Source organism: Ictidomys tridecemlineatus, chromosome 12 (assembly GCF_052094955.1).
Source record: "Ictidomys tridecemlineatus isolate mIctTri1 chromosome 12, mIctTri1.hap1, whole genome shotgun sequence".
NCBI classification, from domain to species: Eukaryota; Metazoa; Chordata; class Mammalia; order Rodentia; family Sciuridae; genus Ictidomys; species Ictidomys tridecemlineatus.
The window spans coordinates 1,250,548-1,276,310 of NC_135488.1; the positions used below are offsets into that span (position 1 = coordinate 1,250,548).

General features: G+C 53.0%; 1 protein-coding gene across 1 annotated transcript; it reads right to left on the bottom strand.

Annotated features, from left to right (window-relative positions):
• Nucleotides 1-982: 982 nt before the first annotated feature.
• On the bottom strand, nucleotides 983-15,944 carry Thnsl2 (threonine synthase like 2). The gene is made up of 9 exons (XM_005338430.5): nucleotides 15,776-15,944; nucleotides 12,741-12,974; nucleotides 12,387-12,581; nucleotides 11,858-12,010; nucleotides 8,807-9,037; nucleotides 5,294-5,442; nucleotides 5,064-5,189; nucleotides 2,532-2,683; nucleotides 983-2,176 (listed from the first exon to the last, which is right to left on the bottom strand). Exons 2-9 carry the CDS (start codon nucleotides 12,961-12,963, stop codon nucleotides 1,951-1,953), a joined length of 1,455 nt encoding a protein of 484 aa, XP_005338487.2. The 5' UTR covers nucleotides 12,964-12,974; nucleotides 15,776-15,944; the 3' UTR covers nucleotides 983-1,950.
• Nucleotides 15,945-25,763: the final 9,819 nt, after the last annotated feature.

Sequence of the window (25,763 nt, forward strand, 5' to 3'; positions counted from 1 at the left end):
GCCTCAGGCTCCTCTCCTGGCGGTCACCACATGTGGCCTTGCAGGTCTGCCCTGAGGATCAAGCGAAGTGACGCACTCCACACTCCCAGAGCCAGCACAACTCTGAGGCCGCCGCACCTCTTACCATGAGCAGGATCCAGCACTTTTAAGCCACCCTATGTCTTTTACCAACTGCCTTCTGAAGGGGTCTTCTTGCCTGGAGGCCGCCTTCCCTGGGTCTGCGGCTCTGCAGGAGTCCATGGTGCCCAGCTGTTTTGGGCACAGGTTGGAGGTGGATCTGGCCCAGCCACGGGCTCTGCTGGGGTTATCTGGGGACTGAGAGCCTCAGTTGGGCCAGTGGTGGTCCTGCTAGCCGGGCCACCAGCCTTGGTGACCTACAGTGACACCGATGACACAGGGGTTCCCTCTCTTGGGCCATTCGCCACTGACCAGGGGCTGAGCCCTTCGTAAAGCACTTTCCAGATTTTGATTCCTTCACTTTACAAACAAGGAGAGGGGGCTCAGAGAGGTTGGGTAACTTGTCCAAGACCAAACAACCAGCAAGTGGTAGAGACGGAAGTGAGGCTGAGGGTAGGGCCTGTAAGCACCCACAGGGGAGGGGGAGAAAAACCCCAGAGGGGACATATGGGAAAGGACATTCGGGGAGACCCACAAGAACACAAGCACTATCCAAGAGGCTCTGGGATGAAAACTGCACAAGCTCAAAGCCACAGAGCCGAGCTCCAGCCTAGCCCCTGCTCCCTCACGGTGCCACCTGGCCGGCCATCACCCCTCAGAGCCTGGGTTTTCTCTGTAAGGTGGGGAAACAGCAGCACCCACTGCACAGGCCATCACTGGATTACATGAGCCAATTTTTGCAAACTGTCAAATGGCTTGTAGCTGGGGCTCTTGGGGCCACCAGGGGAATTTTTCCCTCTACAAAAACATTTAAAATTCTATTACATAAAAAAATAATAAAATAAAATTCTATTACACAATTGGGTTGGTGAAGGATAAAAATAACCATTGCTCTTTTATTGAGGGGGGTACCAAGGATTGACCTCAGGGGCGCTTGACCACTGAGCCACATCCCAGCCCTATTGTGCATTTTATTTAGAGACAGGGTCTCACTGAGTTGCTCAGTGCCTTGCTGTAGCTGAGGCTGGCTTGGAACTCCCGATTCTCCTGCCTCAGCCTCCCTGGGATTACAGGTGTGTACCACCAGCCTGGCCACATTGCTCTCCTTTGATTTAAAACAAAAACAAAGACAAAAACATTTTCAGGGGCCTGGAACAGTGGGGCGCTGCCTCAGCCAGGGCCTGTCGGGCCTAAAAGGAGGAGAGCCACTGTGGGACTGGAGTCCTAGAAACTGTCTCGTTGTGGGCTTTGAAGCATATCACTCTGCAGGAGTCTCCTCCTGCCCTCCGGTCCTTCCCTGGGGCTCCCAAAGCCAGGCCTCCATGTCCATTGTGCCAGCAGCTGGTGCCCTCATACCCTCAGTCCTGGAGCACCATGGAGATGCTGTGTTCTGATGGAATGCCAGGTGCCCACTGGGTCAGATCACAGCAGCCCTGAGGGTGGGACCAGTGTCCTCCGGCAGCAGTTGACCCTGTGCCTGTCTTCCCTGGACTCCTGGCATGCAGGGCAGGAGGCCAACTCTGAGGGTGCAGGATGCAGGTTTGCCTAAAGCTCCTCCTAGTGCCACAGGATCTGAACTCAGTGACACAGGCAGCTCTGCCCTGGCCCCAAGGTGCGAGCAATAGGCTGCTCGTCTGGGTCTGCACACCGTGCTACCAAGGCTTACCTCTGGCCCCTGGGGTCCCCACCTCAACCCTCCATTCTGCAGGTGCCAGACCCACTGAGCAGAGTCCAGAGAGCCTCCTGCCCTAGCTCTTTAGGAGGAGGAGGGTGTCAGGGTGGCTCCAGGGAGCACCCTGGGGTCCAAGGCCCAGAGGAGGCCACTCCAGCCAGCTAAGCGGAGGCGCTCAGGGAGCCACCCCTCCACCGCTGACTCAAGTGCTCCACCGTATCCCGAAGCATCAAGGTCCAGTCGTCCTCCCTCTGCATGGAGGTGCATCGCGTCTCCTTGTGCTCTAGGGCCAAGATATCCTCTGGGGTCTCCGGGGTCAGCCCAGCAGCCAAGACGACCTCGGGGAACTTGGCTGCAGAGGCAGGGGCAAGGCAGCACCTGGGAGTGCTGTAGAGGGTGGGCAGCAGGGGCAGGGGGGTAATAGGAGGGTGGGCAAGGCGAAGGCAGAGGAGGAGGAAGGAAGGGGAAGGGCCCGACAGGGAGGCCCAGGGAGGAAAGAGGGACGGTCAGTACTGACAGGAGCCTGAAACAGCTGAAACAACCTGTCCTTGCCACAGACTCCATCGCCCCCTGCTGGCACCCTGGGTATCCCTCCTTCCTGCTCTAGGCCACAGATCCAGACAGTTTCACAGTACCCATCACACCACCGAAGCCCCTTCCCCATAATCCTGTCGCCCTGCTTGGGGAAGAACAGGGACCCTGAAAGTCAAAAGGCCCAGAAACCCAGACCCCATGGCCACACCTGGGCTGCTGCCGGTCCATCTGCTGGTAGTGGTAGCTCACGGCCACAGCCGAGTGAGGGCATAGCAGGTACCGGTTCTCCTCCCAGCAGCGGACCATGGCCCTGGCAATGGCCTCATCGGACACCGATTGCGACGTCACTGCCTCAGAGAGCTGGAGGGTCCAAGGCCAGAGGGGGGTTCAGGGGTGGGGGTGCGGGGCAGGAGGACCGAACCCCACCGCATGCAGCACAACGGACACCAGGGACTCTAGGGAGTGCTGGCCCAGCGTGCCCTCAGCCTCACAGCCTTGAGCTGTCCAGCCTGGAGGGAGCTCGGCTGAGGTTCGAGGGCAGCTGCGACGCAGCTATAGACTCAGCACCTCATGTGCAGCCTGGCTCAGCCCAGGGCACACACAGCTCTGATGTGGTACCCTCCCCCACCCCTACTCAGCACAACCTGGCTCCAGGGGGCCTCCTGGACTCAAAGAAGACCCCTTCTTGGTGCCCCCACCCACTGTGTGCTCAGTCTGTGGTCATCCTCTGATCACATGCATAACGTGCTCATAACACGGGAACACCTGCACACGCTCCAGGCCAGCTCTAGGCCAGGCCACCTGGGTGGTACACTGTTCACACGGGCACCTCCCTGAGGAGTCAGAGAGGCAGCCGATTTCCTCCCTCCCTCTCTCCCTTCCTCCCTCCCTCTCTCCCTATCCCTCTCTCCCTCCCTCTCTCCTTCTCCCTCCCGCTCTCTCCCTCTCTCCCTATCCTTCTCTCCCCCCTCCCTCTCCCTCTCCTCCTCCCTCCCCCTCCCTTTTCTCTCTCCATCCATCTCCTTCTCCCTCTTTCCCTCCCTCCCTCTCCCTCTCCTCCCTCTCCCTATCCCTCCCTCCCTCTCCCTCTCCCTCCCTCTCTCCCTCCCTCTCCCTCTCTCCCTCTCTCTCCCTCTCTCCCTCCCTCTCTCCCTCTCCCTCCCTCCCTGAGCTGGGCTTAATGGACCCAGGCCTGAGGCACCCCTGCCCCCAGGCCAACAGGTGTATTTTTCTCTGAGGGACAAGCCCTGGGTGCAGTCCTTGGCTCCCAGTAGAGCCACCACTCTACTAGGTGAGTGGTGGCCACAATTCCAACAAATGGAGTGTCTCCTGCCCACACATTCAGGGAGAAAATGCAAAAAGGGGACACAGCCTCTGTCTTCATGGGCATCTGGTTTCCGTGAGGGGAGGAGAGGTGGATGTCAACCCCTGAACCAAATGCTCATCTAAGGCAGCCAAAGACACAAGAGCCCCTGGGGTCTGCGTCGCACTGCCCAGACTTCAGAACATCTCCAGTTCTGAGGGTAACCCTTAAAATGGACGCTGACCTTGCAGAACAAGGTTCTGTGAGAGACCCCTGAGGGAGCTGAGGGACTCCAGAGGTGAGGGACAGAGGATGATTCCAGAGGTGAGGGGCACCAGAAAAAAACAGAAAGACCTAAGTAGTTAGTGAGGACTCTTCAGATATGGGGAAAGCGCTGAGAAGTGGACACCAAGCCAAAGGGCAGACTGTAGCTCTGTCTGCCCATGAGGCCGAGGCCTGGTCCCCAGAGGCAGGCACAGCCCTGAGGGACCCTCAGGGAAAACTCAAGCCAACTTCAGAAATTCTGTACTTATACACAAGACAAGGAACCATCACCAAGATGCATTAAAATAAAAGCGATCCTTTCCAAGTGGATTCCTACAGTGAAGGAAGTTTCTTCTTCTCTAAGAGGGAAAGAGACAGGGAGCAGTGCCTATCCTTGGGAATTTACAGCCTTGGAAAATAAAAATATGACCCTTGCTGTGTCCACTCCACACTGTCAGGCAGCAACCAAGTGCCTCTCGGCACCAGCTGACCTGCATCCCATGGGGCATGCGAGGTGGGGGTCTCGAGTCATTGAGGCAGAGTCTTGAAAACTGGCCAGTGTCTCTGGGCTGGCTTGAGGTGGACCCTGCCTGGCTCCAGCCCAGTCTTCTACTGCCCATCTGATCAGTAAGTCAACCCACAACTCTCAGCAGGCCGTCGAAAAAACAGCATCCCCTTCCCTTGCCCCATATGACAGTTTGGATGTGAGGTGTTCCCCAAAAGCTCAGGTGTGAGACAGTGCAAGGAGGTTCACTGGTGGTGACAGTTGTGACCCAGCGAGTTAACCCCAGTGGGATGAACTCAGTGGTGACTGAGTGGAGGGTGTGGCTGGAGGAGGGGGCACAGGGCGTGGCTTTGGTACACCTTTGTATCTGGACAGTGGAGTCTCTGCCTCCTGATCACCGGGTGAGCCGCTTCCCTCTGCCACACTCTTCCACCATGATGTTCGGCCCCACCTGAGCCCCAGGAGTGCAGCCAGCTGCCTGTGGACTGAGACTTCTGAAACCATGAGCTCCCAAGGGAACTTTCCCTCCCCTAAAATCGTTCTCGTCAGGTCTTCTGGTCACAGTGTGAAAAAGCTGACTGAAAGACCCCAATTTCCGGAACCCAATTTCCTAACCCCATGTCAGTGGCATGGCTGTGCCCTCTCCTCTCCGTGGCGTGGGGACTGACCTTGCTGTGCAGTTCCTTAGGTAGCTGCACACTTTGGGTCCTCTCAAACTGCTCCATGAGGGCTCTTGTCACCTGGCTATTGGAGCCGGAGAGCAGCCAGAAGATCCTCTCCATGTTGTAGGGCACCTGGGCAGACAGAGGTCAGGGTCCCAGGCCAGGCCAGCCATCCACTCCAGCAGCCCCATCAGCCAATGCCTGGGCAGGACCTGCTCTCCCCACCTCACACCCACCTGAATGTCCATTGCATTTGCCAAGGATGGTCTGACGGCCTCAGACAGAGAAAAGTCCCCCTGCCGGATGGCCCTGTGGATGATGTCATTGTGGTTCACGACGGCCACCAGGCGGATGGGCAGGCCCATCTTCTGAGCAGTGCACCCAGCTTGAAGTGAGACAGAGAGCAAGTTTTTAGAAACAAAAACAAACTTTTTAAAAACTTGGGCTTCACCCAAATTGAGAAATTCTTAACACTTCTTAAATATTTTGTGGTTCAAAGGACACTGTCAATGTGAAAACTCACAGAACAGGGAAAATATTTGCAAATCACATATCTGATTAGGGACTTATATCCAGAAAATATAAGAAATTCTCACAACTAAACCAAAAGTACAAACAACTCAATTCAAGAACAGGCGAATGATCTGAATAGACTTTCCAGAGAAGATACACTAATGACCAGCGCACGTGAAAAGACTCCAACATCCTCATAGAAATAGGTAAATACCAACTCAAACCACAGCAAGACCCACTGCAAACCCACTAGGACGACTAGAATCAAAAGGGCAGATGGTAGAAAGCGCTGGAGGATGTGGGAAACTGGAACATTCCCACACTGCTGCTGGGTACGTAGGATGTTGTTTGGAAAACAGTCTAGAAGTCTCTCAGAAGGTCCACAGGACCCAGCCACTGCACCCAGTCACACATGCAAGAGAAATGAAAATAGAGGTCGACACAGACACCCCACACAAACGTTCCCAGGAGCGGTATTAATGATATCCAAAAAGTTAAAATAACCCAAAAGCCCATCAGCTGGAAAGCGGATAAACAAAATATGGCCGCACAGTGCCCCCTGAAGCCTGGAAACCGTCCTGCCAAGTGACAGAAGCAGAAATGACACTGCTGCCTGATGCCACTCTATAAAATGTCTAGAACCGAGAATCAACAAAGGGACTGCGGCCACCTAGGGCGGTGGGAGAAGTGGCTCGAGAGGAAAGTGAGTGACCGCTAACGCGGACAGGGTTTCTTTCTAGGGTGCGCTGGTCACGCAGCTCTGTGTGTACTAACATGCACACTTCAGATGCATGCACATGACACCGATCATACAACAACAAAGATACAGCAGGAGAGGACATTGCCACGCCCTGTTCTCTGTGAGGCTGACCCACACACTGGCCACCTACCAGACACAGAGGCCACTCATTCTCAGGAGAGAAAAGGAAAGTCCCAAGAAACAGGTCAAAATGACCTGTCTGGGGCCTGCTCAGTGGCAGAGTCTAGGTACAAAATGTGCTGTCTAAGTCCAGGGCATGTACGTGTCCTAGGATCAGTGGCTTTGGGTAACACTTCTGGGATAAGCCTGTGGGGGAGAGGGTGGCCAGTGTGGCAGCTGTCAACCTCTGTCCAACCATAGCAGTTCCTATTTGCACAGAGCAACCAAAGCATCCCCTGCCCAGACGTGGGGCAGGTTGGGGAGGGTGTGCTACATCGGGGACCTGATAACCCAGCACCCAGCACCGCATCCAACCCCGCAGAGCACTCTCAGTCCTGTTTCACTTGATCCCAGTGAATGTCAGGATGCCCTGAACAAGGAGGAGGAAAAGCACAGGGGCCCCACAGTGGCTGGCAGAGCAGGCACCCAAGAGCACCCTCAGCTCTCATGCCTGTGTGCTCTGCCCCCAGGGAGACCACGGCACCCAGCACAGAACTCACAAGAGGGTGGCACTGGTCACGGCCTTCCCGTCTGTGCATCCCTGCCTGGAGGGCCATGAGAGGGCAGGAGGCTCTGGCGGGGGTGGGGGGTGGGTGAGGCTGCTGACCCTCCTGGTCACCACTCACCATACTCTCTGCTTTTGGTGGAGGAAGCCACGCTTCCTGGTCACAGAGAGGCTTCTAGGTCCCACCTAAACCACGGGGGCCTCAGAAGCAAGGCCACACACAGTTACAGAAACAGCAGTACTCTGGTCAGCACCTGCATCTGAGGACTCCTCATCTGCAGACTCAAACACCGTCAAAAGTATTTTTTAAAAACTGCATCTGAGCCAGGCACAGTGGCACATGCCTATAATCCCAGCAGATGGGGAGGCTGAGGCCAGAGGATCATGAGTTCAAAGCCAGCATCAGCAATGGTGAAGTGCTAAGCAACTCAGTGAGACCCTGTCTCTAAATAAAATACAAAATCGGGCTGGGGATATGGCTCAGTGGTTGAGTGCCCCTGAGTTCAATCCCCAGTACTCCCCCCCAAAACTGCAACTGCACCGAAGATGTGGAGACTTTTTCTTATGATTATTCCCTAAACTGTACAACTATTTACACAGTTTTTTAGTTTTCTGTTTTTTTTTGTTTTTTTTTTTTGTACCAGGGATTGAACCCAGGGACATTTAACCACTGAGCCACAGCCCCAGCACATTTTATTTACTTATTTTTTAATTTAAGGGTAGGGTCTCACTGAGTTGCTTACAGCCTCACTAAATTGCTGAGGCTGGCTTTGAACTTGGAATCCTCCTGCCTACAGGTGTGCGCCTCTGTGCTCAGCTACACGGCATTGCATATACTGTATTAGATGTCATCTAGAGGAGACCTACGTCTTCAGGAGGGTGTGCTCAGGCTATGTGTAAACACTACACCGTTTTATAAAAGGGCTGTGAGCATCCTGAGCAACACCCGGTGCGCACAGTGGACTGAGACGCCACCCGGTTGGGCAGCACTTCCCCTTACAAGGTTCCAGGGCACACGGATCTCACCTGCCACTCACAGGAGTCCTCAGAGACGATAGGCGTTCCAACCCCTGAACCCAGGGATCACCCCACGCCCATGCCACTAGTACTGGGCAGAACGGAGCCATCCTAGGTCCACAGGCTGCCTCTGTGCACCTGGTCTGTGTGCCCAGCAGCAAGGACATCCTCCTGGGCACCTAGGCTCTATGCCTAGCAGTGGGGACATCCTCCTGGGCACCTGGTCTGTGTGCCCAGTAGTGGGGGCATCTTCCTGGGCACCTGGTCTGTGTGCCCAGCAGCAAGGACATCCTCCTGGGCACCTAGGCTCTATGCCTAGCAGTGGGGACTTCCTCCTGGGCACCTGGTCTGTGTGCCCAGCAGTGGGGGCATCTTCCTGGGCACCTGGGCTGTGTGCCCAGCAGCAGGGAGATCCTCCCATGGCACCTGGGCTGTGTGCCCAGCAGCAGGGACATGCTGTGCCACGGAACTGCTTGCTGCCTCAGCAGAAGCTGGCCCTGCTGGAGCAAGGCCACTACTTCTGGGGGAGGGTACTGCCACATGCTGGGCAGCTGACCCTTGGCCTCGCATCTCCACACCCTGCTGAGTACACTGGGTCAGGCTCTGGAGCCCAGGAATGGGCCCTCACCCTCCCTCCACAGCAAGCCCACACTGTCCCCAGGAAGGCAGCGCAGGGGAGGGGCACGTGGGCTGAGAGGAGAACTCCTCCCTCCAGTGCCTTTCCCAGCCACAAATCCTGAAGGCAGGGCCATGGAGGCTCCTCTGAAAGCCCATCTGCACAAGAAGCCTCCTTACCTGCAAGGTTCCCAGCAGCCCCTGTTGGCACCACCACCTCCACGGTGGGCAGGGGACACCCATCCAAGGAGGGCGCACAGCGGAAGTAGGCGAAGAAGTAGTGGGCCATCTGCACAAGGACCCGCGACCAGTTGACAGAATTCAGGCTCATCAGGTTGTGCTTCTCCACAAAAGGCAGGTCGGCAAACACGGCCTTGATGGGCACGTCCAGCTGGTCACTGTTCCCTTCCACTGCAGGAGAGGCAGGCACTCAGGAGCTGAGGAAGCCCCGGACCTCCTTAGGTCACCTTGCTCAGCTCGGTTCTTGACCTTCATGGGGCTTAGCCTTGACGTGAAGACCCAGGAGAGAAACAGCATCTCCTGTTCTGTTTCTGAAATCCACTCACTCAAGAGACCAGAACGCTACACCAGAACCCCTTCCAGCATTCCCACTGCCACAGGAGATAAGACTCAGGGCCAACCTCAGGATGGGGGAGGACCCTCCCTACACTCCAGGCCCACTCCCCACTCTTGTCCCCCGTGGGAGGATTGCTCCTTGGGGGACAGTGAGGGACTGGCCCTCTGCCCCACAGCTCTCTGGGGCTGGGCTGGCCATGGCACCCATGACCTGCTGTCACTCAGCTCACATGTAGGTGCCCTGCTCCCCGTGCCTAACGTCAGGTGAGCTCCTGTGGCCGACCCCCCCTTCCCTGTAGCAGGGTGGGTCATCGGCCTTCATGGGCACATTACTGAGCAGACTTAGCAGTTAGCTGCCCATTAGCTGGACGCACACCCCCCTATCCAGCTGGACTAGCAGTGCACCAGTACCAATTCTCAGCTGATGCCAGGGTCCATTTCTGCACTGGACCCACGCTGGGAGGAGAGGGGTGGATTTTACTGGGGAAACAGCAGCACGGGCTTCAGGGTTGTGAGCTGTTCTCCCCTTGCCACTGGCAGCAATACTGAGGCTTGGGATTGGGCGTGAGCCCCAGTCAGCCTCGCTAAACACGGTGGTCCCAGTCCTTGGCCAGGACCAAGCTGTTGGAGCCTGGCCTTCCGTGGAGTCAGGGTCCAGCTCAGAGGTGGGCAATGAGAGATGAGGGATGTCTGCTGCAGTTGTGGGAAGGATTTGCCGCTTGTGAGGAGGAGACCTGGCCACCACAAGTCACCACACAGGACCAGGAGAGCTCAGGACTGGGGAAGGCAGAGCAGAAGAGGAAGAGCTTGGATTCCTGAAGGGCCCAAGACCGAGCCCAGCCTACCTCTGGATGCCCAGTCACATGAGGAGGAAATTATTCTTGTTTCAGCTGATGTGAGCTGGATTTTCTGTCACTTTCAGCCAAAAGTACCCCAAATAATATAACCAGTAAATATCTAGTGCTTGCTGATTATTCTGTGCTTAAAAATTGCACACTTACATGGAAATCAACAAGCCTGTGAGCTGAATCAGTGTCCACACTCAACAGTCCTGTTGTCCATTCTCCCTCCCCTGAGACCACTGGACGACAGGAAAACACACATTTGCCACCATTTTTGAAAGGACGCAGCACCCCCTCCCCCTTCCAGCCAGCAGGTTCCAGGAAGGGAGGGAGGGAGGAGGCCAACACGTGTAAACAAAACTTTCTCCAAAGTCTGCTGCCTTGTTTCCAGAAGCTCAGCACATATACATACAAATCCACCCCCAACTGGGGTATACAACATGCTGCACTACTGTCCACACATGGCTACCACTACTTCCCACGGCCCCACCTACAGCCACAGGTGGAGGACACGCTCCCATCTGGCCCTGAGCTGAAAGCCCTCAGATGCCTGTGTACAGAAAAGAAAGAAGTAGATGGCGGGACAGGGGCACAGAGGCCGCCAGGGAAGGCATCCTAAACCCACAGCTCGCAAGGCTGGAGGTGACCAGGACCTCTGCTGCCTGAATCCCGGGTATTAAAGTCCTGTGGTGACTACAGTAAAATGTAGCCAAACATGGGTGCTGTGCCCCAGATTCTGCACAGCACCCACCTTCAAACACGTGGACGTTCTCCCTCAACTACCAGAGCTGAGGTGGAAGGTCTGCCAACACCACATCAGCTAACCTGGGGGCTGCACACTGAGGCATGCCTGCACTTGCTCAGTAGAAGAGCAGGGGCTTTTTGTTTGCTCTGGAATGGACAGGGGAAGGACATGCAGGCTCCTCCCCAGGGGAGTCTGCTCCACAAAGCTGGTGTTACATGAGAACAGCCTTGAGGGCCACACCAGGAGCCAGCAGCCTGAGGGCCACACTGGGAACCCACCGCTGTAGAAGGAACGCTCTGTTACTCCAGTGCTGCTGCTGACGCCTCCCGTGAAAGAGCAACATGCCCAAAGTCTTGGTATACAAAACCCCAACCATAACCCTGCTGCTCATCTCCCTGCTCCCACCTGGGGGCGCCCCAGTATGAGCTGGGTGTGAGGGAGAAAGACCAGGTACGGCCCCACCCAGTCTCCCATCCTCTCCACTCTCAGGCTCTGCAGTCATCAGACGTGTTCAGAACTGACAGTCTAACTTGAAAACACATGGTTCTCTCCTCTCTCTAGCTGCGACAGTGCTATATCCTCAGGAGGTGGCCTCCTTGTGTGGCTAGCTGTAGGTAACTAGTGATGGGTAGCCATCTGTCCTGAGTACTGGGACCTGCTAAGCCAGGTCAGCTGCGTTGCCTCTGCTGGCAGGAGGGCATGAACTGCCAACACGCAGTGACCCGTACCCTTAGCTATCCAACACAATGCTGCCCTCTGAACTTCAGGGCCCAAGGACAGGAGCCCAGTTGCTGCATGGCCTTCTACACATGACGCAGTGGGCTGAGTCAGCACAGCGGTGGTGTTTTCTGGGGGAGGGTGGTTTTGAGCCTGCGCTTCCTACACAGTGCTGTTCCTGGGGGTTCCTGGTGTGGTCACTCTGTCAATTTAGGAGACTGGGCAGCCAGGAGCCTCCCCACAGATAAACCAAGGCAGAGCTCCAACCTCAAAATATGACCACTAAGAGCAGAAAAGGGGAGAGAAAGAAGAGAAGGAAGGACACTGCCCCAGCCTCTGCACAGTACCCACCTTCAAACACGTGGACATTCTCCCTCAGTACCGTTGTCATCTGGAGCTCCTGAATCCTCGAGCAGTGGCCTTTGGGCAGCAGAACGATGATGTCCACATTCTTAGCCTCTAGAACACTCTCAATGGCAGCACTCCCAGTGTCCCCAGATGTGCCTGGATGACAAGAAGGGCGGCCCCTCCCTTTAAAACAGGGGAATGGGAAGAAGTGGCCCTTGGAGCATGGCTGCCAAATGCAGCAACTACCACTCTCCAACCCTTGTTGGACAGGAATTCCGCACTTAGCCCCAGTCTGTGGACTGTGAAGGAAGCTCAGGACCTCGGACAGCGTGAAACCATACACCTGAAGTGTTCTGTGTATTTAAAGATACTTTCCTGAGAAGCATCCTCAGCCTCTACCAGACCTAAGGGGTCCGAGGCACAGAAAAGGGTTAAGGACCTTGCTCCAGAGGAGCCAGTGGAGGGCACCCTGGAGGTGGACAGTGCACATTGGGGACACTCAGGCTACACCCCTCACACCTAGGACATGCACCTACGACCACGGTGATGTGTTTCTCCCTCTTCTCCAGGAAGTACTGCAGGAACTGCGCTGTGCAGCTCAGGGACAGGTCCTTGAAGGCACGCGTGACCCCGTGCCAGAGTTCCAGGACATTCAGCCCCTGCACCAGCCTACACAGGTGGACCACGTCCTTGTGGCGGAATCTGCTGAAGGCACGGTCGATCAGACCTACAAAGGTGGGCACACCGTGGGGGAACATGTCACCTCTTCTCCAGCTCCCCAGGCTCTCAAGCACTGTGAAGTCTGGGAAATGTGCCCAGAGGCTTTCTGGCAGGTAGGTGGTGGATTCCCAGCTCTTGGTGGGCAGAGCTGGGGTGGGGTGCTCACCATTCAAGTCGTCCCTTGGAATGAGCTCAGGACCAATGAAGAGTGAGCACAGCTCCTTCACCAGGCTAGGATAGGAGAGTGAGCGCCACTGCCTCAGGGTCTCTCCGTCCAGCTGTGGGAGCTCCTCAGGCACGTAGAGGCCACCATCAGGTGCATAGCCAGAGAAGAGGGCTCCTTCAAAGTCAACCCGTGGGGCTAGCCCCCGGGTGCTGATGTACCACATGATCCTGGGGGCTGCAAAGGGGACACCACGGTGGCACCTGGCCCTCCAGCGCCCAGCACCCCACAGGCGAGGCGCAGCACCTAGCCCCTCCAGCTGGCCCATGAACCACCACGGGCCAGGCTGCAGCCCAGGCTGGAGACAGGAGCCTTCCTGAGTCCCCCGCCAGCTTCACTTGGCACAGGCCGAGTCACGACCCCTCCAAAGGGATGCATTTCACAGACTGCTACCTTGGTGAGGAGGTAGGGAAGCAAGCTGGAAAAGAGGTAAGCCCAGTCACCGTGGAAAGGCCAGCCTTGGAGTGGGGCCAGGGACAGCAATAGAGGCAACTGCCATTTTTATAGCCCCCTTGGGAAGAACAAGTAGGTCTGCTTCTGCTCAGAAACCTCCACCTTCCAAAGCTATTTAGAGATGCTGCATTTAACCTAGTGGATCTCAACCCTGGTCCTTCTCCAGGATCAATTAAGGTGCTTTAAAAAAAATTCACGTGCCTGGAGCCCACGGGATCAATACATTAGGCTCTTTAATCACGCAGCTCCTGGAGGGAGCCCCCCTGCAGCCAGGATGGACAACAGGCAGCTGCTCATCATACTTGGCCTGGGACCCACCTGGTTTTAAACCTGGAAGTCTCACTTTCCAGAAAACCCTCAATCCCATGCAGACTGGTGTCACATTTCTCATGACTCAAACACTCAGGGTCACTCCAGGGGAACTGGGCTGCACAAAATAATCAATAGAGACCGGGAGACCTTTTCCTTTGGGTCCTGTGATGGCTCCTCTGACCTTAGGGGGTCCATTCAAATGAAGCAAGGGGTCAGGTTTCAGGGGGAGGAGTCTAGCTTTGTGATGTCTGCTGTCAGCAGGTTGACTAACACCTAGGAAGGCCACACCAAAGGTAGAGCAAGAGAGGGGACACACAAAGGGAGTTTTCATGGAATCTTCTATCCCCAACAAGGCAAAGGGGTAGGATTACAAAAGAATACGTTGAGTGTAGTTCAGCCCAAGGGGTAGACCTACTCAGAAGACTGGCCTTGCTAGCCAAGTGGGATAATGTCCAAGTCACCACAAAATGTGGTGATTGGTCAGAGCCTCCTGTTTCAGGACTGGAAGGTGTGGTCACTCAGAGTGGCTCCCCACAGACTGGCACAGCTGGTCACCTAGTTGAAGACTGGTGCTGACCTCTTGGCCTGGTCCTAGAAGACTAGTTGTAGTACTGACATGCTCACGGGCCCTGGCTAGCTGGCAGGGGCTTGTGGTGTGGGAAGACCACAGCAGTGAATTTAGGGGTTCTAGATGAATTTGACTGAGCAGTTCTTGGTACCACTTAGATTGTTCTGTGCTGCCAGGGCTGGAAGGGACTCTGCCCTCTGGTGCAAAGTTTCTTGTCTCTAGGAAGGTGTGGCTAACGCTGACAGAGAAGGACAGGCCTAGAACATTGTGTTTCTGACACCTGCTCTGCATGGGCCGTGCCCCACTCCTCTGCTGGCACCTGAGTCATGTGGTTTACGGGCTCCATCATTGAACCCACAGATGTTTTGAAAGTAAAAGGGACAGAGGTTTTTGTGCTGGCACAATGGGTATAAGCGAAGACCCTCTCGGGCAACCAGGGACATAGGGTTGCCCTACACAAAAGTCCAGGTCAAAGACATGAAATCGAGCAACTCCAAAGCCACCTAAGATGGCTCAGCAAAGCAGGCAAAGTGCCTTGGAAGACAGGAACAGGGTCAGGAGGCAAAGGCAGAAGTGCCTTCAATAAGACAAAAGTTTCTGTAATTCTGTGGCAAGGGTCAGGGCCAACAAGCTGCCCCAGTCCCTGGAGTAACAGGAAGGCTTCACCAGCTCACTCCATAGGACCAGAGTAGAGAGAATGCTAGAGGATGGGGGAGGATTGGAAGGAGGGAGGGTTACAGGAGCAGCAGAAGACTATGTTCTTTGACTGCCCTTCCCCGGATGGAAAAGCACCCAGCCGCTGGGGGACTAGGGTCTGCTCTGGTCGCCACCAGACAAGCCAGAGGAGGCAGTCAGCCTGTCCAGGATCAAAGGAAAGAGGCCGACTGTACTCTGCACCTGTGGGTGATCAGACAGGTCCAGCTCCTCCTGGGCAAGGACTGTCCCGGTTATGTCCCAAGGACCTCAGGGGCAGCATTCCCAGGACAACAGGGAAACGCTATAGAGAAGCACACATCATAGGGTCCAAGGCAATGAAGAAGTGCAGAGATAGAGTCATCTGCCACCAGGGTCACTAGCCGAAGAAGAACATCCAGCACTGTTCTGGGACTGATAGCTGGGGAGCTAGGCGAAGTGGCCGCTGGAGTGTATTACTGTAACAATTTTCCCTGTGACTCCCTTGGATCTTATTCCAGACTGAAGACAGGAAAAAATAACGTGGGTAACTGGTAAGGTCGCTCGGAGCACTGAAGGCTGGGTTGGGATAGGGGAGGACTCGCTCTCCTGAAGAGACTGCAAAGGAAGCGGTGGGGCAGCGGGACGCTCAGTGCTGGGGGCAGAGGTCCCTAGGGGGGGAGGTGGGGAGGTGGGGCCCAAGACATGGTCTGGGCCCAGGAGGCGACTCTCAGGAGGCCTGAGGCCCCCTCCCAGCATCTGCCCACGCATCTTCCCAGTTCCGAGCTCATCAAGAGCTGCCAAACCCCGCAGGAATCTCAGAGCACGGAAGCCTCCCCCTCCGGGCTGCCGCGCGCTAGGAAGAGGCCAGCCCGGGCGCGAAGGCCAACGTGGCCCTGGAAGCAGGGCTGAGAGCCAGAAGGTGGCCAGAGAGGCAGCGGAGGGCGCGGCGACGCGGGGGCGGCGGGGTTACCAGTGGACACAAGTCGCGGCGGGCCTTCCAGGCTCCCCACGGCGCGCGCGTCCCTGGGCGAGCAGGGCTCGGGCCTCCTGGCGGGAGCGTAGGCTCCGGATGGGACAGGAAGGCTCCTGGACACTGCCGGAAGACCCAGCAGATCGCGGGAGAGGGCGGAGCAGGGGGCGGGAAGGGACTGGGCGCAGGGTGGGAGGAGCGGGGCAGGGGCGCGAAGGCGGAGTGCGGGGCGAGAGGGGGTGGGAAGGGGCGAAGGAGGGCAGAGCAGGGGGCGGGAGGGGTGGCGCAGGGGGCGGGGAGGGCACAGAAGGGCGGGGTAGGGCGCAGGCTGGGGCGGAGCGGGGCGCAGGAGGGCAGAGCAGGGGGCGGGAGGGGTGGTGCAGTGGGCGGGGCAGAGCGCAGGAGGGCGGGGCGCGGGGCGGGCGGGGCAGGGCGCAGGCGGGGGCGGGACAGTGGGCGGGGCAGGGCTCAGGAGGGCAGAGCACAGGGCGGGAAGGGGTGGTGCAGTGGGCGGGGAGGGGGCGGGAGGCGGCGCAGGAGTTAGGGGGCATGGGAGGACTGGGGCCTCACCTACCAGCACCAGCTTAAGTTGACTTCGTGCGGAGCCTCAGCTCTAGAGAGACTAGAAAAACTCATTTTTCAGATGAGAAACCAGAAGGCTAGATGGGAAGAAGAAAGTCCCTTCCCTACTATGGGCTTCCTGACTCTCCCAGCGAAACCAGAGAACTGGGCAGTCCTTAATTCTAAGCTACATGTGGAGCCCACGCGATGGGGGACATCAGATTAGCTCAAAAAAATCCTTTACAGATGGTGGAATGTGATAGGCATCATTATCCAAAGTACATGTGTGAAGACACAATTAGTGTCAACATACTTTATATATAACCAGAGATATGAAAAATTGTACTGTATACATATAATAAGAATTGTAATGCATTCTGCTGTCATTCATTTTTTAAAAAACAAATCAATTAAAAAAAATTTTTTAAAATCCTTTACAGGGGCTGAGGGTGCTGTTTGGTGGTGGAGAGCTTGCATCGCTAGAGCCTTGGGCTCAATTCTCAGTTGGGAGCTGGGCTCCTCTGTAGGGAAGCACTTCAGTAGAGATCTGTTCTAGGGTTTAAACAAACAAACTAGCAAAAAGGCTGCTCCTAGTTCATTTTTAAGAACAAAGTCTGGGCTGGGGATGTGGCTCAAGCGGTAGCGCGCTCGCCTAGCATACATGCGGCCGGGATTCGATCTTCAACACCACATACAAACAAAGATGTTGTGTAAAAAAAAAAAAATTCTGGAACTTGGGGAAGAAATGACCTCCAGATAGTTCCAAATGCGCCTGGGACAGTGACTGACGTTCTCACATTCACACTCTGGGTCCCCTTAAGAGGCAAAGTTAGTGGAGCTGGGCCTGACAGGTGGCTGAAAGTCCCTGGCCTCAGGGGATTAGAGGATGTGGAGCCACACCTATTTCCCCCTTTATTCCTGGGGGACACTTTTCTAAACTTGTGATCTCTGTTAACTCAAGTGTCCTACAGTCCACACACTGGCCCACTTGACATGGCTGCACAAGTCTTGGCAGCTGCAGCTGACTGTCTAGTCTAGCGGGTCTCCTCTTCTGGAAGAGGAAGATGGAGAGGGCTTGAGCGACCCCACTGCTCCTCCGAACACAAGCTGGAACCAGGGGCTTGTCATGGGGCTCACACAGGGTCAGGAGCCAATCCCACTTTGACTCAGAAGCCCTATCCTGGTGGTGAGGAAGACAGAATTCTGAGAGCAAGCAGAAACAGAAGGAGCATGGAGTTCTTATTTACAGACTTCTGCAAGGTGTCAGCATTTAGTTTTTGTAAGATTCAAAACTTTCTTTTCCTTTTATCCTTGCCGATTGAGTGCTCAGCTGTCTGTAGCTAGGAGACCAGTGATCCTCGAAGCAGAGATCAAGGGACACGGGAGTCCTGTTGTCCCTTTCTTCAGGCTCTTCCAGGCAGGGCGCCTCTGTCTCCAAGCACTGGCGGCAGGAGCTAGAATCAAAGCCTTGGCAGAGGTTGAGGAACCAAGGTCTGGACTTTAGCAGAAGACAGCAACCTGCTGGGAGCCCCCCAGCTGCTGTGAGAGCAGAGGCCAGGTGCAGGATTCTACTGTCCAAGCCAGACCAGGGCAGCAGTCCAGAGGGAGAGAGGATGCCATCTGTTCTCTGAGGGTTTCAAGTTTCTACCTGGATGATCTATCAGCCTGTTGGAGGGGGCATTGTGTGAGGAGATGAGTGGTACCTAGGCTCAAGCACCTTGAATCACACTCAGGTCCCTTCCTGAGTTTCTGACTTTCTGTAACAAGGGTTCCAAATAAACAGCCCCAAATTATCAAGCAAAAACTGAACTGGCATAATTCCAACCACTTTTTTCCCCCAGAAATGGACAAGTTGATCCTGAAATATGGATAGGACAGGTAGTAAGAATAACCAGACTAATTTTGCAAAAGAATTACAAAGTTGCAGGACATACACTTCCTGCTTCAGGTATAGAATAAGCAAGATGGCATGGTACTGGCATAAGGCTAGACAAGCAGATGAACAGAATACAGCTGAGTCTAGAAACAAGCCCACATGCCGATGGTCCACTAATTTTTGGTAAGGACATCAAGGCCACTCACCATGGTGGGACAAGTGGACATCCACTTGCAGATTAGTGAGTGGATATCCACAGGCATCTATACAAAAATGAGCTCAAAGTGAGCTCGAAAATGAGCTCCCCAAACCTAGATGTGAGCACTAAAATTGTAAAACTCTTATAAAGGAACATAAGTTTTTTAAAATCATTGTGACCTTGGATTAGGCAACAGTTTCTTAAATATAATACTAAAAATATGTAACAAGAGAAAAAAGATACATTGAACTTCATCAAAGTGAAACTTTTGTCATCAAAGGACTCTATTATGAAAAGGACTCTAAATGAAAAGACAGTCTACAAAGTGGGAGAAAATACTTGTAAATCATGTTCCTGATAAGTGTCTAATTTCTGGAATATATAAAGAAATCTCTTAAAATTCAATAATAAGAAAGCCTAATTTTAAAAATTAATTTATTTTTCTTAATTCATTATACATGACCGCAGAATGCATTTCAATGCACACACATAGAGCACAATTTTTCATGTCTTTGGTTTACACAAAGTAGAACCACACCATTCATGCCTTCACACATATACCTAGGGTAATGATGTCCATCTCGTCCCACCATCTTTCCTACCTCATGCCCATTCCCTTCCCCTCCCTCCCCTTTGTCCTAAGTTTCCTCCATTTCTCCCGTGCTACCCCACTATGGATCAGCATCCACATATCAGAGAAAACATTTGGTACTTGTTTTTGGGGGATTGGCTTTCTTCACTTACCATAATATTCTCCAACTCCATCCATTTACCTGCAAATGCCATGATTTTATTCTCTTTTAACGCTGAGTAATATTCCATTGTGTATATATACCACAGTTTCTTTATCCATTCATCTATTCATGGGTATCTAGGTTGTTTCCACAGTTTAGCTACTGTGCTGCTGTAAACATTGGCCTGGCTGTGTCCCTGTAGTATGCTCTTTTTAAGTCCTTTGGGTATAAAACAAGGAGTGAATAGCTGGGTCAAATGGTGATTCCATTCCAAGTTTTCCAAGGAATCTCCATACTGCTTTCTAGATTGGTTGCACCAATTTGCAGTCCCACCAGCAGTGTCTGAGTATGCCTTTTCCCCCACATCCTCACAAACACTTATTGATGTTTGTCTTAATACCTGCCATTTTGACTGGAGTGAGATGAAATCTTGGAGTAGTTTTGATTAAATTTCTCTAATTGCTAGACATGTTGAATATTTTTTCACATATTTCTTGATTGATTGTATATCATCTTCTGAGAACATCTGTTTAGTTCCTTGGTCCTTTTATTGGCTGGATTATTTGGTGTTTTTTTTGGGGGGGGTATTAAGATTGTTGAGTTCTTTATATATCCTGAAGACTAGTGCTCTATCTGACGTGTGTGTGGTTAAAAATTTGCTCCCATTCTGTAGACTCTCTCTTCACCTCACTGATTGTTTCTTTTGCTGAGAAGAAGCTTTTTAGTTTGAATCCATCCCATTTATTGATTCTCGGTTTTAATTCTTGTGCTATAGGAGTCTTATTAAGGAAGTCAGGGCCTAATCTGACATGATGAAGATTTGTGCCTATTTTTTCTTCTATTAAGAAATTAAGCCAGTGTCTCTGGTTTAATTCCTAGGTCCCTGATCCACTTTGAGTTGAGTTTTGTGTATAGTGAGAGATATGAGCTTAATTTCATTTTGTTGCATATGGATTTCCAGTTTTCCCAGCACCATTTGTTGAAGAGGCCATTGAAAGAACGATCAAGGCTTGCCATTGGAGAAAATGCCTGTTTATTGTGGAACAGCTCTGCATATTTATAGAGCCGGGGGCAGTTTGGCAGTTATGACAGTTTAATGGTTGAACAGTTTGACAGTTGGCTGGGGTGCTTTCTGATTGGTGGGTAAGGATCATGTGAGCCAGCAGGGCTCACCATTGGACGGCTCTTCTTGGGGGAGGGATGAGGAAGTTAGTCTTTGGAGCTGGGGTGACTCCCAACATTCCCCCCTCTTTGCTATTAAATGAGAGTGGGCATAAACTCATTCTGGCTGCTTCCTGCTGAGATGGGTCAGAGTGGGAGAAAGAGAGGAGGGAAGTAAGGAGCCTCCACAGGAGGGCAGAGAAGACCGGTATCAATGAAGGTTCCTTGCCACCACAGATCCATGATGATGTCAGTCTATTCGGAATAGGTCTCGACTGGAGGTATCATCCGTAGCCAGGAGTTGGTAATTCCTGAGGAGAAGCTGGTTAAAAGCTTGATAAGAAATTTTACCCACCTGAGTGTGAATGAGCTTTATGATAAAGGGAAGGAACAGGCACAGGGATTTTTTATAGCCCAAATCTAATGGGGTCTCTGGGTCTGCAAGCTGCCTTGTTGGCACAAGGGGGGTTAAGTGTTCAGCCTTGAGCGGGGGCTTGGGCATTTGGGCTTGAAGCAAATAGGTGATAAAGAACCAGACAGAGGGTTTGAGAAGCCAGGTCATCCTGCAGCTAACTTTGTTTGGCATGACCTGCAGACCAGCCTGCCCTGCACCAAACACCCTCAATTCCTCTCTTCATTCCTAGTACAATCTAGCTCCCTCCCCTCTCTATTAAGGCTGCTCTTCAAACTTTCTCCTAACTGGGTGTACCAGCTTGCTTCTCTCTTTGCTTTTCTCGAAGGTGGCCAAGGGAGGACAGTGGTCCATTGTTACCATATTTCCCTTTGAGAGCAGTCAGATCTCTCCAGGTTTTATGTGAAACACCTCAACTTTAAATACTGATACTTGAAATTCTTATGAAACTGGGAGGGTAAACAAAACACACATGTTCCTCCTTAGGCCCAAAAGGCAACTGGTAAAGTGCTCTCTTATGATCACACTTATTCAGGGGTCACCATGCTCTGGACACCTAAGTGGTTTGTCAAAAGGACAACACACAATGGTCCCACTACCGGCCAGATCCAAGCAAGTAGGGGGTCTGTAAGGAAGAGAAGGGGGTCTGGCTGGAGGGGGCCCTTAGGGTCACTTGCCTTGAATGTAGAGCAAAGAGAGGACCCAAGAGGGGCAAGAAATGAGGGGGAGCATTAGCAGAACCCATTTATGGAACATTGGGCTAAGAATAGAGACACGGGAGAGGCAGAGCTTGAGGAGATCTTGTGGGGAGGGATGACAAGAGTACTTAATGACAGGTGACGATTGTTGGCTCTTCTGATGAAGGTGTAGGAGTGCCTGGCATAAGCCTGGAAATGTGAATCCACGGGGTAAGTTGTTATTAGATAGCTTGAGTTTGGCTGCCAAGGGAGTGCACATAATTACCTGAGCAGGACCCTCCCATTTTGGTTTTAGAGGGGGCTTTTCCCCCGGTGGGCAATAGTAAACAAGTTGACCAGGTGTTAAGGAGGTAGGGTTTTGAAAGAGTCTGGGGTCAGGAAGGAGGCAGTCTTGATAGCGCCAGAGTTCAGAGCATAGATGGAAGAGGAGGGGCAGGGCATAGGTTTCGGAGATGGGTAGGGATTCTGTAGGCAATCCGGGAGGGACAAGGGGACGGCCATACATGACTTCATAAGGTGAGAGATTAGAAGGCTTCTTTGGCAAGGCTCTAATGCACAATACAGCAAGGGAAGAGCAAGGGGAGTACCTTTACCCAGTTAGCTTGGTGAGCTTGGTGAGGGTCTCTTTAAGGGACCAATTGATCCTTTCAACCTTTCCAGAAGCCTGGGCATGGTAAGGGCAGTGGAAATGCCAAGGGAGTGATAGCATGTGAGCCAGTCCCTGAGTTACCTGCGAGGTGAATTCTGGGCCATTATCTGATTGGATAGAAGTGGGCATCCCAAAACGGGGGATTATGTGAGTCAACTACCGTGGAGGCCTGCTTTTAGAAGTGAGAAAGGCTTGTTTTCTACTCAGGGCATGTTGGTGAAATCAATCTGCCAGTCTGCAGCTGGGGTATGACCTCGGGCCTGATGAGAAGGGAATGGTTTAGGTTTTAATGGAGGATTGGTATTGGTTCTCTGGCAGATCTGACAAGTGGAAGTGATCTGTTGTAGGAGGGTCTTATCGCATGAGGAAAGGGTGAAAAAGGAGTGAAGGAAAGTTAGTGAGACTCTGTGGACTAGAATGGAATAGAGAGTGAAAAACTTGAAGAGTTGTTGGGGATCTTTGGGCTGATGCCTGGTGGTAACGAAGAGTAGCAGAGAGGAGGTAAAGTTCTGTAGGGCAGCTGATCCAGCCATTTGATCGGCGTTGGAATTCCCCATAGTAGTAAGGGAGGAGTCCGTTTGGGGCCTTGCATTGGATTATTCCCAGTTGGGAAGGCAGCCTGGAGGCTTGTAGTAGGCCAGAAATAAGTGTGGAATTAATGACTGCTGTCCTTCTGGTGATAGCCCCCTTTCTTCCAAATGGCTGCGTGGGAGATCAGGATATGGAAGACGTATTTGGAATCTGTATATAGGGAGAGGGTTTTTCCCTCTGCTAGCTCACATGCCCTTGTGGCAGCTATGAGTTCAGCTTGTTGGTTGGTGGTATTGGGTGGGAGAGGTTTTGCCTCTATGATGGATGAGAGGGAAGCGACAGCATACCCCACTCCTTTAACCCCTTTGTGTATAAAGGAGCTACCATCTGAGAACCAGACAAGGTCTGAAGAGGGCAGGGGTCCCTCAGAAATGGTGGTAGGGCAGGGTAAAATCGTCTCTAAGACCTCCAGGCATTTGTGGATGGGATCTTGTGAGGGAGAAGGTGGGAGGAGGGAGGCAGGGTTTAATGAAGAGCAGGGCTGAAAAGGGATGGAGGGATTTTCAAGGAATGAGACAAGGAGGGATAGAATCCTGGAAGGAGGAAGTGACTGTAGAAGTGAGGAAATCCTTTAGATGGTGAGGAGATGAGATGGTTAGTGGGGAGCCAAAGGTAAGCTTGTGTGCTTCTTCCTGGAGGTCATGGGCTGCTGATAGGGCTCTGAGGCATGGGGGCCAGCCCCTGACGGTGGGGCTGAACTATTTGGATAGGTAGGCCACTGGTGCAAATGTGGAGCCATATTCCTGACCCAGAACACCCAGGCTTTGTCCCTGTTTTTCATGTACATAGAGGGTGAAGGGTCAGGAAAGGTCAGGGAGATGCAGGGTGAGTGCCCAGAGGAGGGTCTTTTTGTAAAGGGCTCCCCTACCACTGAGGGTAGGGGTTCATCTTGGGAGCCCTTGGCTAGATTATATAGTGGTCTGGTGAGGAGGGAGAAATTCAAAAGTAATCCAGGCTCTGAAGTACCCAGCCAAACCCAAGAAGGAGAGTCATCTTTGGTCTTTGGTCTTTGGTGTAAGTATAGCACAATAAACTGTTTTCTGTCTACTGTAATGGACTTTTTCCCTTGAGAGATAGAGAACCCTAGATTCATGCTATTTGGGCCTTTTGTGAAGAGGCCCAATATCCCTTTAAGGCCAAGAAATTAAGTAGGAGAACTGTGTCATCTGTTGAGTGCCCTTTGGACAGGCTAGAAGAATTTGTAGAGGTTTGCAAGGGGTACCGAGAGCAGGATTGGATCGGAGCAAGAAGAAAGCCTGGAAGAGATCCCTTAGAATGGAGGGACCCAGGGACCCAAAAAGAGGCCATCTGCTTTGGTTGTCTAAGGGATAAGTGGGCCAGGCCTGGGTGCTATATTTGATCCAAGAGGCATTGTAGGGGAGAGTCGACCAGCAGAGAGGACACGTTACCCATGTAAGGAGGAGAGAAGAGGACGCAGAGAAGGAAGAAACTGATTTATTGGCAAAAGGGGCATCCTCACTAGAGCCAAAAAATCAGGAGTGCCTTAGTGGCAGGTCTGAGCTGCAGAGATTGGTCCTCACCAAATCCTAACAGTTGAAGCTCTCATCCTGGATGGAGCCAGAGCAGTGGGAGACCTTGGCCAAGGCTTTTCAGGACCCTCCTTGAGAGGCCAGATACTCCCAGGGCCAGAAAGAGGGGAGAGGAAGGGGTAGGTAAGTGTCTCTCAAGCGAGCAAGTCTTAAAGATGAGAGGACTAGGACTTTTGAATCTGCCCAAAGGAAGGAGTCCCTGAGGGCTACCATAGCCTTAAAGGCTATGGTGGGATGCTTTCCTCCCTGCAGGTGGGCAAAGAGATTTGCCAGATGATAATCAACATATTGCAAGAGGGTGGATTTGGGGCACTGGGGGTGAAAAGATTAGAGGTTGGAGGACAAGGTTTGTCCAAAGAGGTGTGGACTATCTCAAAATCCCTGAAGAAGGACAGTCCAGGTTAAAGGCAAAAAGATATTCTTTAAATCTATGACCGAGAAGTGGGTGGCAGTGTGGGGGATCTGAGACAGCAGAGTGTATGGGTTGGGAACCAAAGGATATATGGGCCTAAAGGAGGTGTTGATGAGTCGTAAGTAGGACCCATTGGGTTTTTTTACTGCTAGTATGGGAGTATTGTAAGGGGAATGAGCAGGACGGAGGTACCCCTTGCTAAGAAGGTCCTGAATAATAGGTTGTAGGCCCAGAAGAGCTTTTGTGGACAGGGGCCTGATTGAGCCTGATTTGGGAAGGTGTTAGGATCTTTGAGATGAATGTTAACAAGTGGGCAGGAAATGGTCGAGGGGGTGTGGGTATCCCATACAATCGGGTCAACCAGGTTAGTATGGTATTTCATGTCAGCTTCACAAGTAGAGCAGAATGGCCAATCTTCTGCCAAAAGGGCCAGAAAAGATGAATAGGCCAATTCTGGGACCTGACTGATGCCAGGAGCCCGTATGTTGATTGTTGTATTGAATTTAGAGAGAATATCTTGGCCGAGCAAAGGAACTGGACATTGGGGCATAACTAGGAACTTCTGAGAGAATGGGAAGTTGTCTATGGAACAGAGTAATAGGGGAGTCTTTCTGGATAGATGGTCTTTCCTCCTACCCCGACAATAGGAGAGGTGGATGGCACTGTTTGCCCCCAGAATTCTGTCAGGACTGAGAAGGTAGCCCTGGTCAAGGAGAAAGTCAACCTTGAGTCCATCCACCTGGATCCGCACCAGATTCCTGTCTATTGATCGTTACAGCCAGGGACAAGGACCCAAGGCACTGTCAATTGATTGCCATGCCCAGAAGGTCGGAGGGTTCCCTGGCTATAGGCCTCCTACGGGATCTAGGACAGTCAGAGCCCTAATAATCTTGTTGTTGACATTTATTGCATGAAGTATGCAGAGTGTGTGGTGTGGGGCATGCCCTGGCCCAATGTCTCTCCTTGCCACACTTGAAGCAGACACCCAGTGTGGGGGGGTTGGTGATGGGCAGCGACCTAAGGAAGCACCCTGCAGGGCCTGGGTGAGCATCTGAAATTTCTCAGTCTTGGGGGTGGCAGGGCCATGTTTGAGCTTTTTTAGTTTGGCCCAGATGACGGGGTAGCTCTGCAAGAGGAAATATGTC

Coding starts and splice junctions, on each gene's coding strand:
- Thnsl2 (XM_005338430.5), bottom strand. CDS start 12,963: ATGTGGTACATCAGCACCCGGGGGCTAGCCCCACGGGTTGACTTTGAA. Junction 5,443..8,806: donor GGCTGCTGGGAACCTTGCAG/GTAAGGAGGCTT, acceptor TCTCACTTCAAG/CTGGGTGCACTGCTCAGAAG. Junction 2,684..5,063: donor CTAAGGAACTGCACAGCAAG/GTCAGTCCCCAC, acceptor TGGACCCTCCAG/CTCTCTGAGGCAGTGACGTC.